Source organism: Arvicanthis niloticus, chromosome 27, assembly GCF_011762505.2.
Source record: "Arvicanthis niloticus isolate mArvNil1 chromosome 27, mArvNil1.pat.X, whole genome shotgun sequence".
Lineage (NCBI taxonomy): Eukaryota > Metazoa > Chordata > Mammalia > Rodentia > Muridae > Arvicanthis > Arvicanthis niloticus.
This window is the reverse complement of record NC_133435.1, coordinates 26,637,232-26,658,066: the sequence shown is the minus strand read 5'-3', so window position 1 is coordinate 26,658,066 and position 20,835 is coordinate 26,637,232. Positions and strand designations below refer to the sequence as shown.

The 20,835-nt window shown below is 42.8% G+C and overlaps 1 protein-coding gene across 3 annotated transcripts in view; it reads left to right on the top strand.

Moving 5' to 3' along the window:
- Positions 1–20,835, top strand: part of Fras1 (Fraser extracellular matrix complex subunit 1) — a 400,677-nt gene that overhangs the window by 365,554 nt on the left and 14,288 nt on the right. For 2 of the 3 annotated variants that reach the window (XM_076926449.1, XM_076926448.1), the window contains exons 60-68: positions 1,355–1,511; positions 3,905–4,105; positions 6,709–6,896; positions 7,902–8,177; positions 10,939–11,171; positions 13,375–13,535; positions 17,117–17,331; positions 19,534–19,684; positions 20,688–20,795. In XM_076926449.1, the coding sequence (XP_076782564.1) occupies positions 1,355–1,511; positions 3,905–4,105; positions 6,709–6,896; positions 7,902–8,177; positions 10,939–11,171; positions 13,375–13,535; positions 17,117–17,331; positions 19,534–19,684; positions 20,688–20,795 (1,690 nt within the window). Of the gene's footprint in view, positions 1–1,354; positions 1,512–3,904; positions 4,106–6,088; positions 6,126–6,708; positions 6,897–7,901; positions 8,178–10,938; positions 11,172–13,374; positions 13,536–17,116; positions 17,332–19,533; positions 19,685–20,687; positions 20,796–20,835 lie in introns of those variants that run through there. The other variant, XM_076926450.1, reaches the window with a different exon arrangement.

The window sequence follows — 20,835 nt, the reverse complement described above, 5'->3', positions numbered from 1 at the left end:
ACGGTTAGCATCAGACTAGCTCGCCCGGCGTGTCCTCTGCTCTTCTTCACGACAAAGAGTAAATAAATAGAGCCTGAGACATTCGTGACTCACGAAGGCCAGTCCTAGTTTTTGGAACCTTGTTAGTGGAAAGTTAGAACCTGAATTTAAGAACATAAATGCAATCTTTAGCTTTGAGTCTGAATGTCTGTATTTGGTTTCAGCTCAAAGAAGAAAAAAAAAATCACTGCCTACTCAAGAAATAGCTTTTCATTTAATAAAAGAAATCAAATAGACCATATGTTACCCACATGATAATCTATCATAATTCTTCAGAGCACTCTGGAACCTTCATTTTCTTTGGTTTATTAAACATATGTCTTTAGAGCTGGCATTTACAAAAATGTCTTTTTAAAAAAGATTGAAAAGTCACTGCTAAATTCATATATTCTATAATGAATTCATATTGTAGGAAAGATGCTGAAGGAAAAAAAGAGGCCATTCTTTAGGATTTTGAAAGAATGTTAAGAAACCATATACAGATATTCATAAGAAAATCTTGCCACTTAGCATGATTTCTACAGTATGGTTTGGAACTTCTTTCCCACACATAGCCATAGCTGGGTAGTAAATTTAAAGTGGTCATATGACAATGCCCCATTTCCTCTCATATAACTGTGCTGGTGAGGCTCATTTTACACACACACACACATATTCATACATACCTCAGTGGAGAATATTCTGTTGGAGAAACACTTGGTTTCCTCCCACCACCAAGACAGCTTGGGTTATGTTTCTAGGTTTTGGTCCTCCATTCAGATGAGATACTATTTTGTAGCCAATTAAAAAGTTCTTTAGCATCTAAAATTAAATTTAAATTTTTTAAATTTAATTCTTTTAGCCAAAGATAGCACCTTTCTGAATTTCTTACAAAATTACTCAGTTTTCACAAAGGAAAAGCCATTTATTGAACTCTCCAGGAGGAAGAGCCATTCACTAACCCCTATCCATCAGTCATCCGTCTTTTGTAACTTGTCATCATCGGCCCAGATACCATGTGGAGAGCACACCACGGTTTTCAGATGTGTTTTAGTTTGATGTTGATTGTATTGCCTTGGCTTTTCACAATTTATCATCAAAAATTTCTAGATGGTTTGCAATGTCTTTATAATGACAATCTTGCCACAGAGATGCATCCGAGTCAGGCACAAATGGCTAGAATTCAAAGTTCTATTTTATAAATGTAACTGTTGAGCTATTTTTGAATTCATGCCAATTGTTTGATGCTACAAAGAAAGAAACATGTCATCTAGGAAAAGTAGCTGTTATTGGTCCTCCTGCTACAAGGACAAACATGTCTGTGTGTTGGTTGTAGGCGAAGAACTGCACTGTCTACATCCATGATGACTCCATGTTTGAGCCTGAGGAGCAGTTCAGGGTCTACCTTGGCCATCCTCTTGGAAATCACTGGAGTGGAGCCAGAATTGGGAAGAACAGCGTGGCCACTGTCACCATATCCAATGACGAAGATGGTAACAGAAGAGATAGCCTTTTGGTTTTGCTTAGGGGGCTGGGACATGAACTGAGAGCTTACCAACAATATCAGTGTCTTGGAAGGGAAAGTGCTAGAGAGGTGCTTATTTAGGGCAACCTCTGAATATTTATCTAGAATGTTCATAGAATGTTCACATAGAATGATCACCTTCTATGTGGCTCCAGAAAGTTCACAGGAATCCTTAATCTCATTATCCCCTACATTGTCAAAGATAAAGAGCAAATGTGATTAAAATGCAGAACAGGAACCTTAAAGCAGAGAATGAAAGTTGTGTAAGTTGTCACAGGTCAGGAGGAGGCTAGAAATACAATCAGAAACACTTGCGCCCCAAGAACCAACCTGGAACATGGCTGTCTGCCTGAAAAAGTCTGATTTCCGACTGACTTCTCACACTGTCACAGGGCAGAGTGAGAACACCCCTTTCCAGGGAAGTGGCAACCTGTGTTGTTTGCTCCAAACAGCACCTGTTTTAAATCAAAACATCGTTATTTTACTAAAATAGGTTATTTTAACAGGTGAGCATATAATAATGTAAACCCTGCTTTTTACATAATGTTTATAGTCCTTCTTGCACATGTTATATTAGTTTATTTTGCTTAATCCTGGCAATAATCCCTGTCAGTATCTTCTATGGAAAGAAACAGCATCCATAAAGCTCTTAATTTGCATTTTAGCTACATGGCTATAAGCAGTGGCAACTGTGTAAGAACTTTGATTTGTTGGATTCTAGAATCTGCACTCTTAATTACTGTGAGAGTTCTAAGACTCCTACAGTTCCTGGTGAAAAGTCAGGAACCAACTTGGACATCACTAAGAAAAGCTGACCATCAGACCAGGAAGATAGCTCAGTTGGTAAAGTGCTTGACCCCCAAGTATGAGACCGGAGCTCAATCCTCGGCATTCACATAAAAAGCCAGATGTACTTATAATTCCAGGGCTGAGAAGTGAAAGCAGGAAGATCCCTGGGGCTTGTTAGCCAGCCATCCTAGCCTAGTTGATAAGTTTTAGGTCCCAGTGAGAGACCTTGCCTCAGAAAATAGGTAGATGACTCTTGAAGAACAACACCTGAGGCTGACCTCTTGCCTGTTCTTACAAGTATGAACACACACACACACACACACACACACACACACACACACACACACACACAGAGAGAGAGAGAGAGAGACAGAGAGACAGAGAGACAGAAAGAGACAGAGAGGCAGAGAGAGACAGACAGAGAGAGATAGAGACAGAGACAGACTGACTGACTCACTGACTCATAGTTGAATTAGCCCTTCCTGCAAACTTAGGTTCAACCCCAAGGTGAACCTTTCCCAGGCATAAAGAAATCCCAAATGATCGACTCCACAAGACTGGGGTTGGCAGACGGCTGAGTGGTTCAGAGCGCTGTCTACTCTTGCACAGAACTGGAGTTCAGTTCCCAGCATGCACTTTGAGGAGTTCACAGCTGCCTATAATTCCAGCCCCAAGGGATCCAGCGTATCTGCCCACACATGTACATATGCAAATATAGATGAAAGAAAACCATTCAAAAGGTAACATGTTCACTCTGCTCAGCTGCCTTCCTGTGCTTCAAAGAGCCTCTTACCGAAAACTATATATTCAAGAGGAAACTGTCTGAGAAAGAAAAGATAGAGATGAAAAATTTCTAAAATATTCCATAATACAGTAAGATGACACCAAATTAAAAACTGCTCTCAATTTCCCATTATTTTATCTTCTTCTCTGACAACATCCTAACCTTCGTCTCCTCATGAAATTTGAATGGGGGAGGCGGGGGTTTAAATACCAGTTCTATTGGAAAACAGTAGTGTTTCAAAATATATTGAGTTAAGGAAGCTTATGTTCCTGAACTAACTCTACTGACTGAAATAAATTTTGAGAACTTAGAGAAAAGCTAGCATGGGAAGGTCAAATGCTCAAACACCCAGAATCGATATACTTCAGGAATAGCTAAATGAGGTGCATTGTAAACTTTAAAAAATTGTAGCTTGTAACTAAAAAGGTTGTGTATATAATCAGTCCATAGATATTTATTGAGTCCCTACTATGTCTTAGTTCCTTGATAAATTGTGCAAATTTCAATTTTCAAAGCTTTAGTTTAGAAACGTCTTTGCACTATGACGTCATGTTGGAAGCTCGGGCGCCATTTGTTTCTCTTGTGAGAGATAACACCGCAGGATCCCAGATCAGTTCCTCTGTGTAAAATGTGGCTTGGGGTAAATGCTGGTTGATCTTTTTGACTGCCAGCCATTAGGCTCTGGTATTGTGAACAGTTCCCTCCCGTTGTTATAAGCTACTTTTTTAGGAGTCTGATTCTTTGACTAGTTCTAACTTGCTTTTATTTTCCTACCCACATTTCCTTAGCCCCCACCATTGAGTTTGAAGAAGCCGCATACCAAGTCCGGGAACCTGCAGGGCCAGATGCCATTGCGGTTCTGAGCATCAAGGTCATCCGTAGAGGCGATCAAAATAGGACCTCCAAGATCCGATGCAGCACTCGAGACGGCTCTGCCCAGTCTGGTGTGGATTATTACCCCAAGAGCAGAGTCCTGAAATTCAGCCCTGGTAATTGAGTGCCAATTTCAGTCTCTAGGTTGTCTTTCCTTTTCTTTCTTTCTTTGTTTCTTTCTGTCTTCCTTCCTTCCTTTCTCTTTTAATTATGGTTTGTATAGGTTTTTGTTTGTTTTGTTTTTATGCTAGCATTTATTGATTATACATAATAATAGATTTTATTATGAGATATAATATATATATATTATATATATATATAAAATCTATTTTGATCTTACTCACTTGCTCATTGCCCTCTCTTATCTTTTCCATTCTCAAAGCTCCCCACCCTCTTCCCTACAGGTTTAATTGATAGGGTTTTCTTTTTCTTCTTCTTCTTTCTTTTTTTTTTTTCTGTTGTTTTGAGATAGAATTTCTCTGCAAAGCCATGGCTGTCCTGGAACTTGCTCTGTAGACCAGGCTGGCCATGAACTCACAGCAATCCACCTACCTCTGCCTCCCAAGTGCTGAGATTAAAGGTGTGTGCCTCCAACTACCCAGCTGGTGTTTTCCTAATGGAGAGGTAAATGTCTTATATTTGAATAAATGTTTGTGATGCGATGCTGAATTAGAATATAATACTTTCAATAATATAAAGCATTTACTAAATATGCATTTGAAATTGCAGATAACAATTTAGCTAGTTAAAAAAAAAACCCTATCTATAGAGCACACTGAATATTAGAGTTTATGTGAAAGGCTTTTTGTTAGCCTGTTATTTAGTTGAATGAAAACAACACTTAATTTTAAATATAGATACAACATATACAAATACATCATGCAGAACATGGTAGAAAATACTGTGCTGTGCCCTTTAGGGCCTACTGAAATCTGAAAGACACAAACCCACTGTACAAATGGCTTTAGATCTACTGGGAAACAGGATTCCAGGTTACAAGCTTTAACACATTTTATCCTGGAGACAAAAATGGTGATGGGTTTGGGAAGAAGGTAAAACAAGAATCAAGTCACAACCAGTTTGACTGTCTGATGTATTTGTTTGATAGAGCAGTGGTTCTTAACCTGTGGGTCACTACCTTTTGGGGAGTTGAATGACACTTTCAAGGAGATCGCCTAAGACCATCTGCATATGAGATATTTACATTATGATTCATAACAGCAGACTTAAAACTATGAAGTATCCACACAAGTAATTTTATGGTTTATGAGGAACTATATTAAAGGGTCACAGCATTAGGAAGGTTGGGAACCACTGTGATAGGGGAAATGAGTCAGGCAGCTGGCAAGTTGAATTGTATGCCAGTTGTTGTTATTTTAATAGAACTTTGTGTGTTGGGGGGAAATGTTAAGTGGCTACTATAGATCCTGGTACCATTTCCCATATAATCAGCAAGGGATCACTGTTCACACTTTTTCAGAGACATGTTGACAAGTGGATGGAGTGTCTCAGAGTCTCAGAATAGAGGTCCCTACACCTCTGACATCTCACAGAAATTTTAAAGGGCTTTCAGCTCTGTGTTAGTTATGGTTACTATTTCTATGATGAAACACCAGGACCAAAAGCAAGCTGGGGAGGAAGGGGTTTGTTTGGTTCACATGTACACATCATAGTCCATCACTGGAGGAATTCAGGGAAGAAACTCAAACAGGGCTGGAGCTGATGCAGAAGTCATGGAGGAGTGCTGCTTACTGGCTTGTTTCCCATGGCTTGCTCAGCCTGCTTTCTTATAGAACCCAGGACTACCACTCCAGGGATGGCACTGCTCACAATGGGATGGACCTTCCTCCATCATTCACTAACTAAGAAAATTCACTACAGGCTTGAATCTTTGGAGGCTTTTGATCTTTAGAGGCATTTTCTCAACTGACGCTTTTTCTTCTCCAAAGACTTTAGCTTGTGTCATGTTGACAAAAACTAGCCAACACAAGTTCCAACCTTGGTGTGCATATTAAGTGTTTTCTGGAAGGGTAGCGCCAGTCGTCCACATCTGTATCATTTCTCCTTCAAGCACCCTTACTCTTTCTTTTCTGTTTAAGGTTAGAAAGAGCAGAAGTCAGAAGGAGCATGAACCAGGTATGAGGAGGGGGGAGGAGAGGCCCTTCCTGCCATGCTCTTAACAAGAGATGGAGTGAATTTCTAAAGCCTCTGCCTGCTTTCTCCCAGCATCCCACTCTGTGTTATTATCTTTGCAAAGCCTAGTGCAATAGGCAGTCTTTTAGCCTTTGTTTCTTAGGGTACAGCTTGAAGGGCATTTGTGTATCAGCTCCCGCAGCCACATGAGAGTGAGTGTGTGAGTGTAAAGAGGGAAGAAAAATTAAGCAAAAAGAGAAAGAGAAGTGCAACCAGGATGAAGTGTACTTTGGATCATAGATTTTTATTACAGTCAGCCTGTGCCAGGCAGGGGCCATTAATCCTTGTATGGTATTGGATAGCAAATCTGCAGTGCCAAGTCTCTACCACAGGTAGACTTTGGTCTGTAAAACAGATTCTTCACTCGAGACGGTCTGCACTGATTAACAGTCATTGTACTTATGAGAGACTCCTGAAAGGACAGGGCATATTTTAATGTGGTATCCAAGCTGTGTCAACCTATACTCTCTCGAGTGTTTCCCTGATAAGGCATTTATTTGCTCTTCTCGTTCTGTCCTTGCTGAAGGCGTGGATCATATCTTCTTCAAAGTCGAGATCCTGTCCAATGAGGATCGAGAATGGCATGAATCCTTTTCTCTAGTCCTTGGTCCAGATGATCCAGTGGAAGCAGTGCTTGGGGACGTGACGACTGCTACGGTGACAATTCTAGACCAAGAGGCAGCAGGGAGTCTTATCCTGCCAGCACCACCCATTGTGAGTTGCTGGATCCAAAGGGTGACTGGTGTTATGTCTCAGTGGCCAGTAGATGAGAACTAGAGACAAGATGTGTCCCAATGTGCCACTTCTTTGTGCCTTTTGGCGCTCAACCAAGGGCATCTCTCCTCCCACTTCCCTCTACAGAAAACATTGAGCCATGTGTGGAGACATTTCTCCTTGGTACATCTCTCACACAGGGTCCTGTGACCACCTAGTGGGTAGGATCCACAGATTCTGCAAACCCCCATTCAGTGCACAGCATGGCCCTCAACAACAAAAAACAGTTCCAGGTACAAGGGTAGAGGAACCCATTCCTGCTGCAAGCCCAAGCTATTTCCACAGTGATCTGACAATGAAAGTGCAATTCAGATGATCTTCGTATTGCTTTGGTGGGAAGAACAAGAAAGCAATGCTACTACATACCTATTATCCTGTGTACTTACCACACGTAGAATTTATATGCAGAGAGATGGATTATGTTTCTCAGTTTGGGAGACACAGAATGAATGCAATGACCAGGAGATACTGAATCCATGACTCAAATAATCAACACAACTCTCCTAACCTCCCGTAACTAGTCTCTCATGTATTAGAGGGGAGACTATTTCAAAATTTATCTCTTACTTGACTATGAAACAAAGCCACCTCCTTTTTATTTTTCCTATTTTGGGCAAGTGTGCCTCTATGCACCATTAACAATTTAATGCACCTCTAAATTAGCAGCTGCCATTAGTGACAGAATTTGGATTTTAATGTGTAAAATAGAGCCTGTTTTCACATAAGAGATAAGGCTCTGGTTTCAGAATGCATTCAGTAGGATAATAGAGCTTCTGACAGGATCTCCTTCACTCATGGCATCTTCATTTTTGCCTGGCAAAGAACTGCACCGTTTCCTGTTGTGGGTTACAGAACCCCCACGAAGAGGCTGTGAGGGTCTCAGGGAAGGGTGTGGTAGGTCCTTGTGTTCCTCAGCCCAGCCTGAGCTCTGCTGCTTTTTCCTAGGTTGTCACTCTTGCTGACTATGATCATGTGGAGGAGCTGACAAAGGAAGGAGTCAAGAAAGCCCCATCCCCAGGCTACCCACTAGTCTGTGTCACACCCTGTGACCCCCGCTACCCTAGGTATACTGTCATGAAGGAGCGCTGCAGTGAGGCTGGTATCAACCAGACATCTGTGCAGTTCAGCTGGGAAGTGGCTGCACCCACCGATGGCAATGGAGCTCGGTCTCCCTTTGAGACCATCACTGATAACACACCATTCACCAGTGTCAACCACAAGGTGAGTCAGGCTGACGCCTCCAGGAGGGAAAGAGCTAGTGTTGCTCTAGTCTGTCAAATTCCATGCATTTTGTGCATGGCATTTGGAATAAAACAAATAATAATTTGTTAGGAATAATTATAGATGTCAGGAAAAGTAACATGGTGTAATAGGAAGAAACTAAGCAGTCATCTGTCAGCGTCTTTACAAATACCTTTCAGCCATTTAACATAGAGGAGCTCTTTGACCTCTCTCAGTCCCCTGATCTGTAAAATAATATGCCTTCCATTCAGCCACTTGACAGGACCACTGACAAATGTGGTTTATAAATGGTTAAGCAAGTCCAGGATTCCAGGCAGGTACTGGTGATTCCTTTTTATGTATTTTTTAATCATTCAATGAAGTATTTGGGTATGAGCTTCTTGAGGACATGGATTCAGAATTCTACCACATTCACATGACTTCAAATAACCAGCAGTTGAATGGCACACAGTAGGGAGTGAATTTTAAACAGAGGGCCACTTACTGTGTGGTCTGTGCTTTGCAAAGCCATCTGAGAAGACATGAACAGGAGCTCCTGGGGCAGTTGTTAGTTTGTTTTGTTTTTTTTTTCAAAGAGCAGATCCACCCCCAACCCCACCTTTCACCCACCAGAGAGCTGTGATTACTGATGTTTGTCTAAACTTGGGAGAAGTGCCCCATAGCAGATTTTCTCCTACACCAATAACGTCAGTGTTTTTCTGACAAGGACATCAAGGCAGTCAAGGCTCAGGTTCACCACAGACTCTAGCTGTCTAGGACACTTTCCTAACTAGTTTATACTCTTTGACGAGTGCAATAGAACAGGGTCACTTGTAGCTATTGTCTTTGACACAACTTGCTCACAAAGGCTGGGAAATCCATTCTTTTGCAGTGTAGTACAAATTTAAATGGCCTTCTATATTACAAAAAACATAAGAGCTTGAGAGATGCTTATTAGATTGAGCTCTTGCTGAACACATATGAGAACTTGAGTTCGAATCCCAAGAACACACATAAAACTGGGCATAGAAGCCTATCATTTCAGTGATCCTGTGGTAAAATGGTTGGTAGAGAATCCCTGGAAGCTTGTGATCCTGGAGCATGCAGGGCAGTGGCAAACAACAGAGGAATCCTGCCTTAAGGAAAGTGGGAGACAAGAACGGAGAACCCAAGATGTCAGTACACGCCAATACACACACACAAACACACACACATACTCTCGCATGTATGCATACAGAGACAGACATAAAACCCTTTAAGACTTAACAGCTTATTATATTGTTAAGTCTCTAACTGCATTTCAACAAAACTTTTTATTTGAGCCAAAAGTACATTTTTAAAAATAGGTACTAAATTTACAGTGCTGTAACTCCTGCGATGAACTGGTGACTAACATTCTTTCCCCCAGTTTCCGTTGCTTTCCATTCATTTCTTCAATTATTTATTTAGTATCATTGTGTTTATGCATTTTTGTAACCTGCCTAACATCTATCCTAGACTAAGTCCATTTATAAATAAATAAAGAGGTGGCAGCTAATTAAAAAAAGTTTAATGGGGAAGTCTTCTTTAATTTTTAATGGACTTCAATGAAAATTGTTTCCAAGGGAGGAATTTCTACATTTATGTGATTGCTTGGTGGGAGGTCTAAGGCACACAGAACGACTAATTAATTTTTCTGACCTGTACTACCCATGCGTGTATACCCATGTACGCACGCAGCACCTGACATGTCCAGGTGACAGGGACTGAAACTGCCTCTCAGCTGCCTTTGCTCCCTCCTCTTGCCCCTGCACATTTGAAAATGTGAAGGGATCTGGAGAAAGACTTTCAAAGGCCAAGGAATGTCATAGGCCAGGTTCTCTGCCTCAAGCTTGTTAGACACACAGACCTCTGCAGGGTTGTGGGAAGCAACGGGGGCTCACTGCCTGATACAAAAGCCAGGTTGCTGTCAGCAGATTTCTACACAAAGATGAAACTTTATTGGACATCTGACTGATGATGATCAGGAACTGGCCCCTCCAGTCAGCCTCCCTGGTCAGCCAGTAGTGGAAAGATGTCTGGGAGCAGGGAGGAGAAAAGCTGCTAATGTTGGGGAGACAAAAGCTGATAAAGTGGGGGTGACAAGAAGGGAATGGGTGTTTCTTTGGGAGGCACTCTGCAGTCTGCACAGGAGATTTCTGAGGCTAGGACATCACTGGCCAGGCATCTTAGCCTCTTCCTTGCACTCTTGAAAGGCTGATTCCAAGCTAGAAAAGTCATTAGGGAGGGAGTGGAGGCTTTTTCCTGAAGACAAGGAATTTCGAAGTCTCGTGTGTCTAGGCCTTAACCCCATTGCAGCCTGTTCTCTGCAACAGAAGCCTGGTTGAGACCAAGGATTCTTGCTGGAAGATGTGAGAAACAGTTATGTTGTCCTTATGCTAAACCTCAAATCTAAAGAGAACAAGAGGCACGGTTACTGTCGGTTATCTTGAGGTGCTTGCTTCACCTTTACTTGTACATTTTTCTACCTCATCCCTTCAGACTGAATGTATTTACTTCTCTGACCTGGTCCATGGTGGATATCATTGACCACACACATGATAAATGAACAGATGGGTGGGTGGGTGGATGGATGCATGCATGGGTGGATAGATGCATGGATGGATAGATGAATTGCCTCCATAGCTAACTTAGTAACAGAGCTTGCTATATCATACTTATCAGATATAAAGATGTGATTATGCATTATATTCCCGCCTGTGACACTTTATTTTTCCTACAGGTCCTTGACAGCATTTACTTCAGCCGGAGGTTCCACGTGCGTTGTGTGGCCAAGGCTGTGGACAAGGTGGGCCATGTGGGGACCCCCTTGAGGAGCAATGTTGTTACCATTGGAACGGACAGTGCTATCTGCCACACCCCAGTAGTGGCTGGGACATCTCGGGGCTTCCAGGCACAGTCCTTCATTGCAACCTTGAAGTACCTGGACGTCAAACACAAAGAACATCCAAACAGGTCAGGCAACGACTTCCTCCCTCCAGGAGTAGATTTCAACTATCCTTATGTGTTTTCCAGTTGGGGCAGATCAGTGAAAAATGCTTCTGCAAAATTGAATAGTGGTAAATAAAGCGTCAGAAGAAAACCTTTCTTCAAAGGCCCCTTGCAGTCAGGCCCCTCACCTGTCTTTCTAGGCTCATTTATCTCCCTGCTTTTCTCCTGCCCGACACCTGCAGAGATCACTTTACTCTCTGAGGACTTCAAACTCTTTGGGGTTATGTGCTTCAACTCCACTTGTGATGCTTAAGTCCTCTTGTTCTGTACTGTGGCGCCCACAGCCTCTCTTCTAGGAACACTTTGAACATATCTTCCACCTCAACTTAGAGGCTCCTCTGATGCCCACCTGTGCCCCCTTCAGCAAGTTATAATTCTGGGTAACCATGTGGTGTGGTAGATGGTAAAAAACCTAAAGGGCAGGGGTCAGGACTGTTGACCTTGTATCTCCTCCATCTACTTCAGGGCTTCTAGTCCTCATGACATACTTGCTGACTAGAGGCTGAGCTAATGAGTAATAAAAGTCATAACTACAAGTCGCTGGACTTATTTCTTTTTCCTCTGGCACCGTGATTTTAATTTCATTTTCTTTTGCATAGCAGAAGAAATTTCCCCCATGTCATACATATTCATTAAGCTTCTTAGAATGTAAGCATTTACCTTTGTGAACATCTGAGCAGGTCCAAGCATATGCAAATCTCTCTTCGGTCCAAAAGAATACAGTTTATTTTCGTTAAGCAGCAGAAACAGAGGAACAGGGCAGCGCCAACCCTTTCCTAGGTAAAGAGCTCTTTACACCCCCAAGTCTGGATTCTCTTTAAAAAAATGAGCTTACAGACAAGCTTTAGGAACCCAGCGCCCACTCTCAATAAGCTTTGTGAAAATTTAAACTTGTGCAATGAAAACAAATGCAGCCCGTAAGTACAGCTCTGCTTGTGTCCCAGACTTGAGCCGATATTCATTAACTTCATATTTTACTTTGAGTTGTATTCTACATGCACTGCAGGGACAAAAGCAATGAAGGAAATGGCCCTTGTCCTCAGAGTGGGGAGGAGAGATAAGCAGTCTCTAAACATAGCAGCCAGTATAAGTAAGTCACAGACAGCCTGGGACAAAGGCTGCCTGTGGCTGAGCAATGGAGACTGAGGGAAAGGTCGCTGCAGATGAGGATGCTCAGAATGGAAAGCAAGGTGCCGGGGACTTGAGAGGAGAGATGCAAGAGATGGCTATTTTTAGGTGGAGAGAGACACAGTGGTTACTAGGATCTGCTGGCTGGATGAAGAAACTGACCTGAAATTTTAAGAATTCAGCCATTTTTTTTCATTATTGTATTATTAAAATAAATGTTTAAAAGCATATAAACAGGCTGGGGAAGTGGTTCAGTGGCTAACACACTCATCACACAAGTGTGAGGACGAGAGTTCAGATCCTTAGAATCTGTGGTAAAAACTAAGGGGTTGTTGAAGCCACTTGTAACCCCAGTGCTCAGACACAGATTGGTTCACCGGGGCAACTGGGCTAGCCAAGACTGCTAGAACCAGTGAGCTACCAGGCTCAGCAAGAGACCCTGCCTTCAAGTGGAGTGAGCTCCAGGATGGCACCTGATATCAGCTTCCAGCTTCCTCAAGGGCACGTGAAGACACATGTGCATGTGCACCCACACACATGCAAACATGCATACAACATACATGACACATGCACACAAAGAAACATATAACCATGTCAGCCCTCAGCATGCATGGGGACAGTGTGGGAACAGCCCTCAGCATGCATGGGGACAGTGTGGGGACAACCCTCAGCATGCATGGAGACAGTGTAGGGACAGCCGCTGCACTGGTCACTACGCCTTAGCTCCTAAAGACAAATTTGCCAATCAGAGCAAATGAAGCTTTATTTTTTGAGTGTGATGTTACGATTTCTTATATAGGGAGAAAAATTCTATACTTCCTGATTGCCATGGAGTATTGAGGGTTCACTAGGAGTGAAAGCAGCCCTCCATGTGTGTCTACTCAGTCATGTTCAGACATAAATCCTGCACAGAAAACTTCAAGGGAAGAAAAAGATTGCTATAATTCACCAGCAAAGACAAATTAGTGACACGAATGTGCTCAGGTGGCAGCTCCTGCCCACCCAGCGGAGCTGAACCCTTGTCTGTTCTATCCTGTAGAATCCACATCTCCGTGCAGATCCCTCACCAGGATGGGATGCTGCCCCTTATCTCAACCATGCCCCTACACAACCTGCACTTCCTGTTGTCAGAGTCCATCTACAGACACCAGCATGTCTGCTCCAACCTAGTCACTGCCCGGGACCTGCGAGGCCTCTCAGGTGAGTCCGTCCGCCTGTGTAACCGCTTTGGAGGTGGGGCTCGGTGGGGAGGATTAAACTTTTCATGGTTTCCAGTCCTCAGCTCTGTATGAATTTTTCCTTCTTCAAGAACGTCCACACACAGAGAGCATAACTGAAGTCAACAGGAAAATGAGGGACTCTCAAATACAATGAACTTAGACTCAGAGTCTGTTCTGGGTCATTAGCTGTAGACCAGTGGTTCTTCACCGTCCTAATGCTGCGACCATTTAATGCAGTTCCTCATGTTGTGATGACCCCAATCATAACATTACTTCATTGCTACTTTGTACTCTGATTTTACCACTGTTGTGAATTTTAATGTAAATATCTGATATTTCTAATGTTCTTAGGTGACCCCACTATGAAAGGGGTCATTTGACTCCCAGGTTGAGAAACACTGTTATAGACCTTAACAAAAATAGCTTGACCTCTCTCAGCCACTGTGTTCTTGTCTGGAATGTGAGAACAACGGTTTCTACTAGTCAGATTGGGAGTATTCAACCTGATGTTACATCTGAAATGCCTCCGTGGGAAAAACTAGTTACTTCCGCACCTATGGAGACCATTCTTAGTTTTGTGATTGCTCCCATGATAGCAACATCTTTAGAAAACGAAGGTGCAGATTGTAGAGGCTGAGGATGGATGATCTAGAAGTGGGAACTGAGATAAAGTTTAGAGCACATAGTTTTCTTTAGAGATAGGGGAAGAAGCAGGACAGGGCACAGTAAAATGCCCAAGAGCACTGCAGCCTGGCAATGCTGAAAAGAAACCTCCCTACCCCTTCCCTTCCCCCTCCGCCGTCTTCATCCCTCTTCTCCCCTTCCCCCATCACTGGATGGGCTTGTCTCAGCAAGAGCTTGACCTCAGCTGGGCATCAGCAGCAGATGAGGACATGAAGAAGCCAACAGCTAAAGCCTGTGCATCTGTGTTCATCACCGCAGACATTTCACTCCACAAAAAGTCCTGTCCGTTTCCATTTACTTTGGCAAGTGTGCATGCAATGTTTGTCATCCCCCTGCCTCTCCCCCACCACTTTTCTGCTGATGAATCATTCAACAGTGGTTTTGAAGACAGAAATGCATTTATCTGCTCTTTCATGTTCATTAAGTGTCATTTTTGGTAGTGGTGGTCTTCGTGCAGTAGAATTAGTTGAGCACAAATTATTCTTAAACCATTGAACTGCACATGAAAGTTTAATTGGCACACACACGTAGGCAATAAAAGAAATGGTATGATTAAAAACTGAAAATCTCTATCTCTCCCTGCTTAAATAATGTTTAAATTCATCACAGGTCAAGTGAGGTCCCACTCTTGGTGGGACCAAGGGCAGATTACGTTCTTAAAGGGGCAGTTCCCCATTTAACCCCAGGCAACAGACAGCTCAGCATTGTCTCTCCCTGCCTCTTTGTCTCTTTTAAACATGATGGCTACTTTTAGGACTATAAAAATTATATTCTGGAACCAGAAAGATGCACAGAGGGTTTAGGCGCTTGCCTCAAAGCATGATGACCTGAGTTTGGTCCCCAGGGCCAATGTGGTGGAAGGAGAGAACTGACTCCCATGTCATCCTCTGACCTCCATGTAATGGTCTTAGACACACACACACACACATACACACACACATACACACATGTGCACACACTCATGCACACAAACACACACACACATACACACACGTACACTCATGCACACACACGCACACATACACACATGCACACATATACACACGTATGCACACATGCACAAACACACACACATGTACACACACACATGCACCCACACACATACATGCACCAACACACACACATACACACAGATACACACATGTGCACACACACATGCACACACACACAAGTACACACACATGCATGCGCACACATGTACACAATTAAAGATGTGAAAACTTTTATTATATCTCCAATGTCCTAAAACTGGACCAGCATTCAGCTGTCTTCTGTAATCTAGAACAAGTCACAGGGTTTGATCTAGTAATTTTGACCTGTAGCAGGTGATGTTTAGTCAGACATCATTAGTAAGCTATCTACTAATTACGATGGTTCCCTCCCCGCCACACACACACCACAGAGTTCAGAAACCATTGGAGGGAGGAAGAAAAGGAAGTTAGATGTTGGTTTGATGGCTTTCCATAAAAACTGTGCTTCAAATTGGCCTTAAAATAGTTTTTCATATGTGAGCGATCTATATAGCACAGCAATTTCATCAGGACCAGTGGTGAGCCACAGGATGCATAGAAATCCTTGGAAAATCTGTTTTATTCATCCATGGCTCTGTGCTATCTGTTCACCCTTTCTCCTGGGTACCCGAGTTTCTTAAAGGGGCAGTGCCCCATTTAGCCCCAGGCAACAGCTCAGTGTTGTCTCTTCCTGCCTCTCTGTGTCTCTCTCTCTCTTTCTTCTCTCTCTCTCTCTCTCTCTCTCTCTCTCTCTCTCTCTCTCTCTCCTTTTCCTTCTCTTTGGGTGTGTGTGAGTGTGTGTGTGTGTTGTGTACATGTTCATCTACATATGCATGTTTGTACATATGTGTAGGCCAAAGTTCAATTACAGATGTCTTCCTCAGTCATTCTCAACCTTACTTTTTGAGACAGCATCCTCTCTTTAAGCCTGGAGCTTCCTGGCTGGCCAGTGAGTTTCAAGGATTCATGTGTCTCTATGCTTCAGCACTGGGGCCATACATACTCATACATGCCTCCATACCTAGCTTTTTCCCATGGGTGCTGGAGATCCCTAATCAGGCCGTTTTTTCAGTAGTTGATTAATCTGCTCTAATTGCCCTGGCAGCAGTGCATACATTCCTCCATACCTGTCCAAGCATTCTGAGTTCCTGAATGAAAGACACACAGACACACACACACACACACACACACACACACACACACACACCCTTCTATTTTAATATCCCTTAAACAGCTCAGTGAATGTGCCACTCCGAAACTTCAACTTTGCTAACACCTCCCCTCCAATACTCCTGAGTTATTACTTACTAAAGTCTATATTCCATCTCTGCTACCCTAGACTCAATTGGTGGTGGTGGTGGGGTGCACTGGGGCCACTCTTCCCCAGCTCTCTCATGATTGGTATGCTCTTTCTTCTGAAGCTCTCAAGCCTGTATCGTAATTCCTTTCCCAGCATGATGATTCTTCTTTCTCCCTTGGTCCTCTTGCCTGAGAATTCTAAAGACCTGCCTCTGTCTCCCTGCCCAGCTACTGGCTTCCAACAACTTTACTTACCAATCAGAACCAACTGGGGGCAGGGACCCTCAGCATCTTACATACCAAATAACATAATGCAAGCATTGGAGCAAATCTGCCACAGACCCTCATGTATATTTCGTGAGGAACATTTTGCCTGCTGAGCCATGATCTCAGCTCCCAACAGGCAGCTCAGCTCTTTACCAGCTCTCCTCTTGACCTTACTGTACACCGGGAGTCCAAGGTAGATCCAGCCAGCGTCTCAGATGGACAGCCCAGTGAGCTCCCCTTTACCCAGCTCCTGGCATGCTCAGACCAAGTCACCGTTCATTGTTTCCTCCCTCCCCTGCAGAGGCAGGGTTCCTGGATGATGCAGGTTTCCACAGTACTGCCCTGGGCCCTGGCTATGACCGTCCCTTCCAGTTTGACCCAAATGTACGGGAGCACAAAACCATCCAGCTATACAGACACCTGAACCTGAAGAGCTGCTTGTGGACCTTTGATGCATACTATGACATGACAGAGCTTATCGACGTGTGTGGGGGCTCTGTGACTGCTGACTTTCAGGTGAGTTCTCTGGGATATTGTGCCTGGGTGCCATGCCAACTCTGCTCTAGAAGTGCCTCTGTCAGCTAAATACCCGGTTGTTCTATTTAGCCAGGCAAGAGAATATTCTTTTTAAGTTCCTTATCAAGGGCCTTGGCTGTATTGTGACTTAAAGAGCCCTGGGGTCTTTTAAATCAAGTTACTGTGTTAAAAAAAATTATTGTAGCAAGTCATCTGTACAAAAATCTAGTATCTGCTTCTTTAAATGGATGTGTGATTCTTTTCGCTGTGTATACTTTGGAAAATGAAGAACATTTGCTAGTGGGGTTCTTCCCCACTTGGCGTGAATCAGCGTAGCAGGTGGTTCATCTCTCAGAAGACAACTCTGGATTCCAAAGCGCCACTATTGTTTCAAACATTCTGATCCTGTGCTTATTCCAAACTTACAAACCCTGCGAAAACAGATCTATGAACAGGCATGCATATGTGTGTGCATGTGTACACATTAAACATTCCTGATGACAGAAGTGTTTCTAGGAAGACTCGAAAGGCTCAGAAGAGGAATTCTGTAAGAGTACCAGAGAGATTAGGCTGTCTCGTGAGAAAATTAATTCTCAAACTCCATTCCACTTTGGAGCCTGTATCTCAGTGAGAGCCAAAACTTGTTAGCTATTTGGTTTTCATTTCAAAACAAGTTTAGCCTCACTAAATGAGAATCTGTGGAAGGATTTTAATCAATTGAGTAGTCTCTAATTCAAATGTGTGCCCCAGTTCCTCTGGTTTTGTGTGCAGCACTGCCCCCTACTGGAGAAAGCTTCAAGGCAGATGGTGCTTTCTGTTTCTGCCTACAGTCAATGGATGCCACAAACCTGATTGTTCATCCCCTTGAAAATTAATATTCTCTGTTCTCCATGATTTTTCTTCAATTACAGATCTGGATATTTCTGTTCATAATAGTCATTTAAAAGTCCCACAGACAAGGATTTCTTCTGTCCATTTTTTAAATTTAAGACAGAAATTATAAATACTCAAAAGTATTTCAGTATTGTCTGTTTCTTTAAAAATAATTGAAATTGCTGATACATAATTGAAAATAAAAACAACCAGAGAAACTAGGTGTAGGCTCTCCTTCAGCATTTCTCAAGCAGTACCAGTGGACGTTAGTGAGGTAACCTCCCTGGATTCGTATTAAACTGTGACTCACGCTCTCAACACAGCACACAGCAAGAATGCATAAGATATTTGTCAGAAAATGTTCTTAAAGATTAGCAAATAACACCATCTGAGACAAAGAAAAATAATGAGAAGCAAATAAGGAAAAAATATACCCTTCAATATCCCATAAAAATTGCCAATAACAAAATAAAATTTCTCTAAACTTACCAACTTAGCTTTTTGTTAGAAAAAAGAAATATACATCCAGATAAAAATATGAATTTTAGTTAATAATTTCTCCTGTCCATACATGAACACAGTTCACTGTAAAGGCAGCTTCTAGCACATGGCTACTTTTCTATCCTGTTTTTGTTCATGGCTCAATAAAATCTATTTCAGTGCAGCAAATTACAACTGTAAGAGGAACCCTCTTAGAAAACAGTCTTCCCTTGGATGTGTGATCTGTTCTCTTTTAAAACATTTCTCCAGAGTACTGTCTGTGCCGGTAAACTGCTGCATCACCCGAAGCCCTAAGCTGTTGGTGAGCTTCCTATATGGGATGTCCAAGGCCCTGGCCTTTGTTCCTGGAGCATGAATATGATGCTCACCAAGACCATCCTGAGTCTAGCATGTGTCCATTTCAGAGGACCATTTTTCCAGTCACCATTGATCAGCATTTCCAACAGGCTTTGGGTCTCTGGGAAACTCTCAGCAAATGTAGGAAGTGCTGACATAGAAGCCAGCAAGCCAATCCCTCAGTATGTGAGACTTTACATTTCCAGGGAATGTCTCTAGAAACTGAAGATTGGGGGGGGGGAAAGATGCTTCTTACTCTTTTAGGTCACCTCCTCAGAAAAGCCTTTTGAAGGTCACCTCTTCTGAAGAGGTGTCTGGCTACCTTGTACCTTCTTTATGTTTCAAAGACCAGCTGCAGGTGTAGGTTAGGAATTACTATATAATCCAGTGACTAAGGCAGTGGATAAAAACTGAACCAAGAGATGATAGCCTTCTGCCCTATCCTCCCAGGTAAGAGGTAAGCCTGTTTCTTGCACACTGTTTTGCTGGCAGGTGAGAGATTCTGCCCAGTCGTTCCTGACGGTTCACGTGCCTCTCTACGTGTCCTACATCTATGTGACAGCGCCCAGGGGCTGGGCCTCCTTAGAGCACCACACTGAGATGGAGTTCTCTTTCTTCTATGACACAGTTCTCTGGAGAACAGGTATGCCCTCGGATGTCTTAACTATACTTACTACCTCACATTTGATCGTGATAAGTAGTGAGCTCTAACAGCAACTATATTTCTTTGGTCTTTTTAAAAAAGAGGGGATGGGTTAACTGGATCCAAAAAGCATCCTGATCTGTTGTTCTGTTGTTTGTTTCTCACTTCCAATGTCCTGTACCCCAGCACGACCCCAAGCCCACTTCCCGTTAATTCCATTTCTCCTCTGCTCACCCCTCCCTTTCCTAGAGTGATACCCTTCATCTGAGGGAGCGATGCCAAAGAGCTTCATAAACATTCTTTAGACAGGCTTCAAATCTAGCAATTGAAAAGTACGTCCTTTCTTCCCTTAGCTGGCCTGAGCTCAGACTACCCTGTTTGTTTTGTATTCCCTGTGGGAAAACAGCTCAACGTCTCCTGCCTGAGCCAAGTCTTGGATCTTTGGATCGTATCTGTTGTTTGCTTAACTTTTGTTTTTCTCCTCCACCGATTTCATTTTATTTTAGATCATTCTGAACCCAGTAGGCATTGCACCTATACATGCCTCTACTCATTGTATGTCAAGTCCACACAACTGACTTTCTAGAAGGTTCCTGTCATCTCTATTGGTTTGAGAATAAAATGTATATCTCAAGACTTAGGACCCTGTTAGGTCCTAAAAGTAAAGGAAAATACAGTAGAGAGGAGTGGTAGTGCTGGAAGTTTTAAATCCATTATTTTCTGAAATGGGACATTTTCTGCTTCTGGGGCAAGTGGTACCCACATAGATAAAGTAAAGACAGTAGACCTATCAAAAATAGAAAGCCACAAATAAGAGCTCCTGTACTGTTCGAATTGTCACTCATGTCTGTAACCATGCTCATGGGAATATATAACTAAATCACATTCACCTAAATACTTAGATCTCCTTAGAGATGCACCTGAGACAGAGTCTAGGGTGGTCACTATCCAAAAAAATGCTCTCCATGCCCCGACTTTGACACTTTCTGTGTTGCTCGTCCAGGGATCCAGACAGACAGTGTGCTCTCTGCAAGACTTCAGATAATCAGAATCTACATTAGAGAGGATGGCCGTCTCGTCATTGAGTTCAAGACCCATGCCAAATTCAGAGGTACTTTCAATGCATTTTTTCCTAAGTCGCTTTTAAGAAA